The 10594-nt window shown below is 64.8% G+C and overlaps 2 protein-coding genes across 4 annotated transcripts; one reads left to right on the forward strand and one right to left on the reverse strand.

Moving 5' to 3' along the window:
• The first annotated feature begins 849 nt into the window (after nt 1-849).
• On the forward strand, nt 850-7576 carry FHIP2B (FHF complex subunit HOOK interacting protein 2B). Of its 3 annotated transcripts, none has more exons than XM_051640895.1 (17): nt 850-976; nt 1069-1147; nt 2175-2344; nt 3114-3218; nt 3322-3444; nt 3588-3746; nt 3822-4018; nt 4101-4209; nt 4286-4362; nt 4948-5140; nt 5244-5413; nt 5510-5632; nt 5704-5794; nt 5883-6026; nt 6470-6610; nt 6692-6792; nt 6904-7576. In XM_051640895.1, exons 1-17 carry the CDS (start codon nt 932-934, stop codon nt 7007-7009), a joined length of 2133 nt encoding a protein of 710 aa, XP_051496855.1. In that variant the 5' UTR covers nt 850-931; the 3' UTR covers nt 7010-7576. The 3 variants fall into 3 exon arrangements, with proteins under 3 accessions (XP_051496855.1, XP_051496856.1, XP_051496857.1); XM_051640896.1 differs by having other exon boundaries at nt 4951-5140; XM_051640897.1 differs by lacking the exon at nt 3322-3444.
• A 240-nt stretch (nt 7577-7816) lies between these two features.
• Nucleotides 7817-9936, reverse strand: NUDT18 (nudix hydrolase 18). The gene is made up of 3 exons (XM_051640930.1): nt 9575-9936; nt 9274-9487; nt 7817-8461 (listed from the first exon to the last, which is right to left on the reverse strand). Exons 1-3 carry the CDS (start codon nt 9728-9730, stop codon nt 7872-7874), a joined length of 960 nt encoding a protein of 319 aa, XP_051496890.1. The 5' UTR covers nt 9731-9936; the 3' UTR covers nt 7817-7871.
• Between the last annotated feature and the right edge of the window lie 658 nt (nt 9937-10594).

Genomic DNA, 10594 nt, shown 5'->3' on the forward strand with positions numbered 1-10594 from the left:
CTGGATCGAGCAGCCAGGGGGGGCGTGTGGAGTGGTGGGGGTTGTTTGGGGGCACCCTGGAAGTCAGAGGGACCCAGGTTGGGCCCTGGGCTGGGCCCTGGGCTGCTTTCCAGCTGCTGTGTTGGTCGTGGCTGCTTTTGTACCTGTAGAAACAGATGGGTTGTTTGGTGGGGTTGGTTTTTTTTAAAGAATTTAAAAAAAAATAATAATAATAGTCATAAAACTGGGCTTCTGCTGGGTTTGCTGTGGGAAGGGAGCTGGGGAGGGGGGCTGTCCTTGTCCTGGTGTGCATGGGGGGGCTCTCCCCATCCCAGTGTAAGGGGTGGGTGGGGGGCTCATCCCAGTGCAAGGGGTGGGTGGGGGGCTCTCTCCATCCCAGTGCAAGGGATGGGTGGGGGGCTCTCCCCATCCCAGTGTAAGGGGTGGGTGGGGGGCTTCCCCATCCCAGTGCAAAGGGTGGGTGGGGGGCTCTCCCTATCCCAGTGCAAGGGGTGGGTGGGGGGCTACCCCCATCTCCGTGCCTGGAGGGGCTGTCCGTGTCCCAGTTCCTGGTGTGCACGGGGGTCCCCACCCCAGACCCGCCCCCCCCCAACCCCAAAGCAGCTCCAACGCCCAGAGACCCTTCCAAACCCTCCATCCCAAACCCTCCTCCCTCTCCTTCAGCCCCGACATCTCCCCACGCTCCATCCCAGCCCTCTCTGCACCCCCAAAAACCCTCCACCCACCGGAACCCACAGCGGAGCTACCGGGGGAGGTACAACAACCGGTCCGTCCCCCCCAGCGTCCGACGCCGGGCGGAGCAACCGCGACGGGGCGGGACCGGGAGCGGGACCGGGAGCGGGACCGGGAGCGGGACCGGGAGCGGGACCGGGACCAGGAGCCGGGGCATGGTCGGGGGGTCGGTCCCGGGCTCGGCGCGGGGGTCGCAGCCATGCTGAGCCGCCTGGGTGCTCTGCTGCAACAAGCGGTGGAGACGGTGAGCGGGGATCCCGGGGGGGTCAACAGGCTGGGGAGCGGGCTCGGGGGGCTTCCCCTGCACCCCCTGACCCCCGGCCCCGGTGTGCGCAGCGGGAACCCAGCGTGGATTTGCTGGAAGCCTTCACCGAGCACTGGAAAGGAATCACCGGCTACTACCTGGAGGCCACGGGTGAGTGGGGGTGTGTGGGTGGGGGGTCCCTGTGGCCTAGGACGGGGTCCCCTGTAGTGTGGGAAGAGGGTCCCCTGTCCTGGGAGAGGGTCCCCGTGCCCTGAGAGGGTCCCCGTGGGCTGGGGAGAAAGTTCCTGTGCCCTAGGAGAGGGTCCCCGTGCCCTAAGAGGGTCCCTGTGCCCTCGGAGAGGATCCCTGTGCCCTAAGAGGGGGTCCCCGTGCCCTAGGAGAGGATCCCTGTGCCCTAAGAGGGTCCCCGTGCCCTAAGAGAGGGTCCCCGTGCCCTAAGAGGGGGTCCCAGTGCCCTAAGAGAGGATCCCAGTGCCCTAGGAGAGGGTCCCCGTGCCCTAAGAGGGTCCCCGTGCCCTAGGAGAGGGTCCCCGTGCCCTAAGAGGGTCCCCGTGGGCTGGGGAGAAAGTTCCTGTGCCCAGGGAGGGGTCCCCGTGCCCCGGGTCGGGACCCTCATGCAGCAGCAGGACCCGGTGCCGACCCCCGGCTGCTCTAGCGTGGGGGGGCTTGGGGATGGGGGACCCTTCCCTGTACCTCGGGAGGACTCATCCAGCCCTGCCCGACCCCCAAGTGGCCGGGGGGGGGGGGGTGGGAACGTTGTACGGGTGCGGATCCTCTCCGGGAACACCAGCAGCAAGGCTGGGGATATTCTTCAGCCCCGACGGGATCTTGATCCTTCTCGCTTTGGCTTCCCACTTTTTACCCTCCGGGGTTGGCAATACCCGGCAGCCCACCCCCTCCCCCTGCCCCAGCAGCCCCCCAGGACGGGCAGAGAGCAGGGAACTGCCCGCTGGTTAGGCCAGGAGCGGAAGGAGCAGCCGGGAATGCTGCTGGGATTCCATCCTCACATTGCCATCTAGTGTTGGAGGTGCCGGGTTGGGGGGGGGAAAAGATCCAGGGCTCAGCTTATCCCCACCTGGCTCCCCCACCTTCCATCCCTGGCTGGTGCCTTGGGGGTGAGGAGGAGGATCCACACCCGCCCCCCACCCCCCAAACCCCATCATTCCTGCATCCCCAGATGAGAGCATCCCAGCCAGGCAGACAGACATCCCCTGGCACCTCAAGCAGATGTTGGACATCCTGGTGTACGAGGAGAAGCAGAGCTCAGAGGGGGAAGCTGGGCCCTGCCTGGAGTACCTGCTGCAGCACAAGGTCCTGGAGACCCTCAGCACCTTGGGAAAGGCAGAGGTGGGTGCACAAGTTGGGTTTTTTTTTGGGGGGGGGGCTTCATTTTTCCCAGCTGCTTTGCACGGGTACCACCCAGCAATTTGGAGGAGCCATTTCTGAGGCCCTTTGCAGCTGGGGTGGGGGTGTTGTGGTGTGTGGTGCAGTGTTTCTGCAAGTGGGGGTGGCTTTTTTGGGGTGGTTTTGGGTTTTTTTTTTTGGGAGGTGGGGCTGCATTGCTCCCCTAAAGGGCATTTCTCACTGGGGCTGCTGGGGTTTGCAGGATGAGGTGCTTTCAGGTAGACCCCCCCCCCCCCCCCCCCAAATTCCTCAGAGTGAGTATTAATTCAAGGGCTCTGCTGTTGCTTTGATGTTCATAATGATGATGATGTTAATAATGTAAGTCAATAAAATTGACTTTTACTCAAGCACAAGCAACTGGCAGCTCAGTCTGGGCTCCAGAAACACGTCCTGACCTTCCACTGGTTGGGTTTTTTTGGGGTGCTGGGCTAGAACTCCCCATCCCTAGCATTGCAGCAGTGGGAGAAGGGAAATAATCCCCCCGTTGTTGTGGTGGGTTTTTTTTTCTCTACAAGAGAAGAGAGTCCAGACCCTAATTGCTAAAGGGAGGGGGGTCTGGGGTAGGTAGGAGGTCCTGGGGGACCCTTTAGCATCATTTTGGGGGAGCAAACCTGGGGTCTCTGTTCCTGCTGGGTGAGCTGGCAGGCGGTTTGGGGTGAATTCCAGGGTAAGCAGGGCTGTTGCTGATGCCTCTCCCCCATCTCCTTCCCAGTACCCCCCTGGGATGAGGCAGCAGGTCCTCCTCTTCTTCAGCCGGGTGCTGGGGCAGGTGCAGCACCCACTCCTCCACTACCTCAACGTGTACAGGCCAGTGCAGGTGAGTCCCAGGCCTGGGGAAGGGGCTTGGTGGGGGCCAGGGGGATGGTCCCAGCTGGTGGTAGAGCAGGCAGAGCCCAGTGTCCCTCTCCTTGCCCTGCCAGAAGCTTCTCCAGCTCAGCGGGGACCGCCTGGGCTCTAGCACGGAGAAGGAGGAGGTGCAGTTTGCTGCTGTCCTCTGCACCAAGATCAAGCAGGATCCCACCCTGCTGGCCTACATCCTGGAGGTGGGACACGAGTGGGGTCACCTGTGGGGTTGGATTCGTTCATTTGAGGTTTTTTTCAGGTGCTTGGCAGCCCCCTCCCCACTCGGAGGTGAGTGGGAGGGGGAGGGTGGCTACGATGCTTTGCTGCTTCTCTTCTTCTCCAGGGCAAGAACATCCTGAACGGGAGGAGAGCCCAGGAGCTGCCAGCCAGCCCTGTGGAAAAGGGTGCAGAGCAACCCCCAGACACCCCTGTGGCTGAGCCCTCCCCACCAAGGAGGGACAGCAACCTGGTCACATCCTTGGTGGGACTCTGCAAGAGCCAGGTAGGGGGCAAAGGGCTGGCAGGGAGGGGACGGTGGGTGCTGCTGGTGTTGTGACACCTCTTCTCCTCCTCACAGAAGAGCAAGGTTGCCCTGAAGGCTCGGGAGAACCTGCTGCTCCTTGTGGGGCTTGCCCAGGAGGCAGCTGCTGCCTGCCTGGTGCGGAGCAGCACCCTGTGCCAGCTGCTGACAGAACATCTCTGTGACCTCTACAGCGCCGTGCCCACCGGCACCCACCCCACTGATGTCCTCACCCTGGAGAAGGCCAGCTGGAGGTAAGGGTGGGTGCTGGGTAAGGGGGTCCCCAGGTACCACTGAGGCTTGGTCAGAACCCCCAGGTCCTCTGCCTTGATGCAGGTCACAGGACTGTGCTGCTGGTGATGGGGTTTTCCCAGGAAAGGAGAGCCTGGCTGCCTTCTTCAGCTGGCTGGACTACCTGGATGAGCTGGTGATGGGTGCCCACCCGGTAAGGAGCACCCAGGTGGTCCCACAGGGCACAGGCAGCCCCCAGCCCACAGCTCAGCCTCTGCTCTCACCCACAGGTCGTGGCAGATGCCATCACTGAAGCTGTGGAGGAGAAGTTTTTCCAGGGCATCCTGCAGCCACAGCTCCTGCAGGTGTGAGTGTCTGGGGCATGAGGCAGGGCTGGGGGAGGGTTTTCATGGAGGTGATCCCAGGGCTGGAGCAGCTCTGCTCTGGAGCCAGGCTGGGAGAGTTGGGGTGTTCAGCCTGGAGAAGAGAAGGCTCCAGGGAGACCTTAGAGCACCTTCCAGTGCCTGAAGGGGCTCCAGGAAAGCTGGGGAGGGGCTTGGGACAAGGGCAGGGAGGGATGGGATGAGGGGGATGGATGAAAACTGGGAGAGGGAGATGGAGGTTGGAGATGAGGAGGGAATTCTTGGCTGTGAGGGTGGTGAGAGCCTGGCCCAGGTTGCCCAGGGAAGCTGTGGCTGCCCCATCCCTGGCAGTGTTGAAGGGCAGGTTGGATGGGGCTTGGAGCAGCCTGGGCTGGTGGGAGGTGTCCCTGCCCATGCAGGGGGTTGGATCTGGATGATCTTTCAGGTCCCTTCCCACCCAACCCATCCCATGAGTCTATAACCCTCTTCTGAGCACCCCCCTGGTGCCAGCACCTCGGGGTTCCCCTTGCCTGCCCCTCCATTTCCCCGCTGTCCCAGCACACCCTGACAACATCCCCCCCTGTCCCCAGCAGCTCAGAGCTCACTGTGCTCAGCACCACGGCCGTGCTGACGGGCACCGTGCGCCAGCTCCGCGCCTCCCCCCTGCTCCACCACCTCATCCTCTTCCTGCTGGGACCAGACAGGCACCCCGAGACCCCCGGGGACACCCCCCACCCTCTGCGTGCCCAGCTCATCGACCGCTGCAACCACCTCTCTGATGAGGTGAGCCCCATCCTTGGAAAGGGGGGAGGGGGGGAACACGGGGCGGGGGGATGGGGTGCTGGGGAGCAGTGCTGGTGGTCTCATCCTGCTCACCCTGCTGCAGATCAGCCTGGCCAGCCTGAAGCTCTTCGAGGAGCTCCTGCAGAAGCCCCACGAGCACGTGGCACACAGCCTGGTGCTGAGGAACCTGGAGGCCAGGGGCTACCTGCTCCGTGGCCCCCCCGTGCCAGAGGAACGTGGACCCTCCGAGCTGGACCCCGATGAGGACGTGCTGTGAGCAAAAGGGGTTGGCAGGGCACGGGGTGGGGGGGGGGGTATCCCCCCCTCCTTGCTGCCCACCCAACTCATGCCCCTGCCCTGGCCTCACAGGGACCTGGAGGAGGATCCTTATTTCACTGATGGGTTCCCAGACACTGGCTTTGGGACAGCACAAAAGCCTCTGCCAGGATCAGCCCCCTCGGGGAAGGGGCAAGTGAGCGAGGTGGTCAGCAGGTAGGGATGTGCAGGGGGGGGGGGGTGGGCTGCATTCCCCCCTTCCCTATCCTTCTCCTCTCTTTTTCCAGCTTCCTCTGCCTGGTCCCTGAGGAGGCCAAGACTTCCTCCTGCATGGAAGAAGGTGGCTATGACACCTATGTCCATGATGCCCTGGGCATGGTGAGTGGCTGGGCATGGGGGGGGGTTGGTGGTCTCCGTGGGGGATTTGGCTCTCACCCCCCATCTCCCCCACCCCCCTCCCCACCAGGTCCAGGCATGCCGTGCCAGTGCAGCCCCCTGGGGGTGGCCCCCAGCCCCCCGGCCCCTCGACACCTGCCACCCCGAGGTGACATTTTATGAGGGTCATTTCCTCAAGGTGCTGTTTGACCGGATGAGCCAGATCCTGGACCAGGTAAAGGGGCGACCATTTAATCCTAGAATCTTCCTGGTTAGAAGAGACCTCGAAGCTCATCAAGTCCAACCATAACCTAAATCCACCACCCATAACCTAATTTACCCGTTCAGTGCTTAAATCATGTCACCAAGCACTATATCCACCTTTTTTTTCTAAACACTTCCAGGGATGGTGACTCCACCACCTCCGTGGGATGCCAGGGACGTTCCAGGGTCCCTTCTCCCCCTCCCCTTAGCATGGCATGGGGGAATTTTCCCCTCAAAGTGCTTTGTGCTTGTCCCCACAGATGCTCTTGGGCCACTTTACCCCCACTATGGGGGTCCTGGACCCTGGAAAGGTCCATGATTGGTCCCTGGGGGCTGACAATGGGGGACACTGAGGGGGTGGGACTAGGTCATGCCAGCTCCCACTGAGCATCCTTCCCCCAAATCCTATCCCAGCCCTACAGCCTGAACCTGCAGGTGACCTCGGTGCTGTCCCACCTGGCTGCTTTCCCCCATCCCCACCTCCACGAGTACCTGCTGGACCCCTACCTCAACCTGGCCCCCGGCTGCCGCTCGCTCTTCTCCGTCCTCGTCAGGGTAATGTCACCTGCTGGGGTGAGGGGGGGGGGGTTGGGGACACCCCCCCCACACCTCTGACTCTTCCTCACCCCCCTGCAGGTGATCGGGGACCTGATGCAGAGGCTGCAGAGGGTGCCCCATTTCAGGGCCAAGCTGCTCCTGGTGCGTCGGCAGCTGCTGGGGCTGGTGCCTGGAGAGCAGTGAGTTGCTGGGGGTGGGGGAAGAGTTGTGGGGGGCCGTGGGGTGGGGGTTACCCCATGGAGCCCTCCTCTTCCCCCCTGCACCCCATCAAATGGCTTGTCTCCCCACAGGATGGACCACACGATGCTCTTCAAGGGGGTGGTGGTGCTGGAGGAGTTCTGCAAGGAGCTGGCTGCTCTCGCCCTGGTCAAGGGGCCACCAGAGGGACCCCCCTGAGTTGTGGCTCCCCGGGCACCCCCTTTTTTCAGCCAGGCCACCCGGGGATGGTCCAACCAGCCTCCAGTGGTCCCGTTTGGACTGGCATGTCCCCCATGGTGGTGGCACCCCAGGAAGGACACCTGCCCTTGCAGTGCCCAGTGAGGAGGAAGAGGAGGCTCAGAGTCCTTCACCACCACCTTGGCCAACCTGGGGTTGGCAGGGGTGGGGGGGGGGGGGGTGATGCCACCTCCCCAGTGCTGGATGTGACCCCTCGAGGTGCAAAGTGACCCATGCTGCATTTCCTCCTGGGTGGTGGGTTCCCTGGGCTCCCCCCTGCCCTGTGTTGGAGCTGCCTCAAGCCCCCACTGACCTCAAGCAGGACTTAGGGGGGTTTTTTTTTGGCAATAATGGGTGCTGTCCCATCTGGGACACCCCCTCAATCATCCCCCCCAGCTCTGGGGGCACGAGCTGCGTGTGTCTGTGTGTCTGTGGCTCCCACCTGGCAGGGCTGGTGCACCCCAACCCCTGCCACCCCCTTGCCCCCTGGGTGATGGGACTCTGCTGCAATAAAGCCCTGAGAGCTCAGCACCACGTGCCATCTCTACTGATCCCGTCCCCCCCCCTTTCCCAAGCACCCCCCAAACCTGCTGCTCCCCACTCCCCCCCACCCCTTTACCACCCCACCCACCCCCCTTTTTCAACCCCAACCAGGTGGATGCAGGAAGCAGCAGCTGGGTTTATTTCTTCTCTGGCTCCTTCTCAACCCACCCCCCAAACCCCAAAACATCCCCCCCCCCCCAAATCCGTGGGGCCCTCACCTTTTTGGCACGGCAAGCAGGACCCCCAGCTGGACACCCCCCCCATTTTCCCTCCCCATGCCTTAACTACGGATGGGGACCGTGGCCTGGAGCCTCTGCAGGATGAGACCCCTCAAGTTCTCCTCCTCCACCTTCCACCAGCAGAAAGCAGGACCCTGGGGCTTGGGGGGCACAGCCCGGGGGCTGCTGGGGGGGATGCTCAGCAGCACGTTGAAGCAAACACCATCAGCCCCCCCGGGACCTTCAGCCTGGTGCTGCAGCCCCAGAAGCCCCAGGGGTCCAGGGTGAGGGTCTGGGGGTAGATGATCCCTCAGCAGCCGTAGGATGGGCGAGCGCAGACCCCCCCGGTGCTCGGCTGGGGACCTGCCACAGGTCACCACGGGCAAGTGGGGGGTCTCGGCCTTGCCCAGCAGCACCCAAAGGTCCCCGGCGTTGTTGGTGAAGACCACCAGGATCCGCAAGCAGAGCAGGGGGCAGGGCAGGTGCTGTGGGAGGGTGGGGGGGTGCGGGGGGCTGCGGCGGTAGCGGGCGGCGAGGTCCAGCAAGGGCAGGATGTCCAGAGCACGGAGGGGCAGGGCACGGGGGTCTCCAGCCCACCAGGTGGCTTGAAGTGACTCGGCATCAGCCTCTTCCAGGGTCTTCAGGGTCCCACCTTGTGGGTGGTGAGAGAGGGGTTGGTGGGGGGTGGGGGGGGAATGACAGGGACCAGCAGGACACAGGGCTTGGTCGTGGGGACATGTGGGGACCCCCATCCTGGGGCTGGCAGGGGGACACCAAGACCCCCTCCCAGGGCTTTGTTGGGGAGGGGGATGCAGGACTGGCAGGGAGACAGTGACACCCATCCCGGGGCTGGCAGGGGGACACCAAGACCCCCTCCCAGGGCTTTGTTGAGGGGGGGGGGGATGCAGGACTGGCAGGGAGACAGTGACACCCATCCCGGGGCTGGCAGGGGGACACCAAGACCCCCTCCCAGGGCTTTGTTTTGGGGGGGGGGGATGCAGGACTGGCAGGGAGACAGTGACACCCATCCTGGGGCTGGCAGGGGGACACCAAGACCCCCTCCCAGGGGTTTGTTTGGGGGGGGGGATGCAGGACTGGCAGGGAGACAGTGACACCCATCCCGGGGCTGGCAGGGGGACACCAAGACCCCCTCCCAGGGCTTTGTTTGGGGGGGGGATGCAGGACTGGCAGGGAGACAGTGACACCCATCCCGGGGCTGGCAGGGGGACACCAAGACCCCCCTCCCAGGGCTTTGTTTGGGGGGGGGGGGATGCAGGACTGGCAGGGAGACAGTGACACCCATCCCGGGGCTGGCAGGGGGACACGGACACCCACGATGGAGCTGGTTGGGGGGGGACGTGGATGCCCCGACCCGGGGCTGGCAGGAGACTCCAGGACCCCAGGAGGGAAGGTCCCAGGTGGGCCGTGTCCCTCCCCACACCCCCAGGGGTCCCAGGCACCCACCGGTGGGCCGTGCCAGGAAGGCAAAGCGGATCCAGGCCGGGCCCCTCTCCTCCAACGCCAGCAGGGTGAGGGGCTCACACTCCAGCCCCGTCTCCTCCTTCACCTCCCTCCTCACGGCAGCCACGATGTTCTCCCCGGGCTCCATCCTCCCTGCCGGCAGGTACCACTTCCCTCGGCATTCCCGCTTGGCTTCCTGCACCAGCAGCACCCGCTCCTGCAGACGTGGGGAGGGGTCGGGTGGGGGGGGGGGGTTACCGGGATCTTGGGGTAGGGGCGGGGGGTCCCGCGGGGGCTGCCTCACCTCCTGGTTGAAGAGCACGGCCAGGACGACGTAACAGACGTTCCTTCCCAGGCAGACGGGGTCGGGGGGCGTGTGGGGACCCTCAAGGTTTGCCCCCACCTCCCAGCTGCCCCCACCCAGCACCGCCTCCAGCTCGGCCGCAGGACCCTCCCCCATGGGACCCCGCAAGCTGGATGGGGAGGGGGCGAGCAGAGGTGCCCTCAGGCCGGGGGGGGTTCCCTCGGGAACCCGTTCAAGAGGGAGCGGGGTTTTTTGGGGGGGAGGAGGGAACCCCCCAGACGTGCAGGCGGAGGGACAGGGAGCCCCGTCTGGGCCCGGGGGGGTCTGGTGAGTGCGGGGGGGCGCGGGGAGGTGTAATTAGGGAAGGGGGCTCCGGCGTGCGGGGTGCTGGGGGGGACGGGCTGGCTGGACTGGGGGGCGTGGAGGGGGGGGTAGAAGGGGAAGGGTCTGGCGGGCTGGGGGGGCGCGTAGCAGGGCAAGAGCTCGGTGGCCTTGGTGATGCAGGGGGGGGGGTGCGATAGGGAAAGGGTCTGCTGGACTGGGGGACCCCCAGGGGGGCGGCGGAGGGGAAGGGCTGGCTGGAGTGGAGCGCGTGGGGAGGGGGAGAATAAGGGCAGGGGTCCTTAGGCTGGGGGATGCGGGGGGGGCTGCGGTAGTGGAAGGGCTTGCTGGACTGGGGGAGGCATGGGGGGGCACCGTAGGGGAAGGGCTGGCTGGACTGGAGGGCGTAGAGGGGGGCGTAGGGGAAGAGCTCGCTGGATTGGGGGATGCGGGGGGGGCTGCGGTAGAGGAGGGGCTGGCTGGACTGGGGGGTGCAGGGGAAGGGGAAACACGTGAAGGGCTGGCTGGACTGGGGGATGCTGGGGGGCAAGGGGTGTCCGGACTGGGGGATGCTGGGGGGCAAGGGGCGGCTGGACTGGGGGATGCTGGGGGGCAAGGGGTGTCCGGACTGGGGGATGCTGGGGGGCAAGGGGCGGCTGGATTGGGGGATGCCCGGGGTGGGGTAGAAGGGCTGGGGGG

The sequence above is a fragment of the Apus apus genome, chromosome 26, assembly GCF_020740795.1.
Source record: "Apus apus isolate bApuApu2 chromosome 26, bApuApu2.pri.cur, whole genome shotgun sequence".
In the NCBI taxonomy this organism is placed as follows: domain Eukaryota; kingdom Metazoa; phylum Chordata; class Aves; order Apodiformes; family Apodidae; genus Apus; species Apus apus.

Bases quoted from the DNA above. Each gene is read 5' to 3' on its own strand.
- FHIP2B (XM_051640895.1), top strand. From the start codon at position 932: ATGCTGAGCCGCCTGGGTGCTCTGCTGCAACAAGCGGTGGAGACG. The intron at 4,363-4,947 runs GTGAGTGTCTGG...CCCTGTCCCCAG, and splicing joins CAGCCACAGCTCCTGCAGGT to CAGCTCAGAGCTCACTGTGC. The intron at 5,795-5,882 runs GTGAGTGGCTGG...CCTCCCCACCAG, and splicing joins TCCATGATGCCCTGGGCATG to GTCCAGGCATGCCGTGCCAG.
- NUDT18 (XM_051640930.1), bottom strand. From the start codon at position 9,730: ATGGGGGAGGGTCCTGCGGCCGAGCTGGAGGCGGTGCTGGGTGGGGGC. The intron at 9,488-9,574 runs GTGAGGCAGCCC...CCACGTCTGCAG, and splicing joins CCGTGCTCTTCAACCAGGAG to GAGCGGGTGCTGCTGGTGCA. The intron at 8,462-9,273 runs GTGGGTGCCTGG...ACCACCCACAAG, and splicing joins CTTCCTGGCACGGCCCACCG to GTGGGACCCTGAAGACCCTG.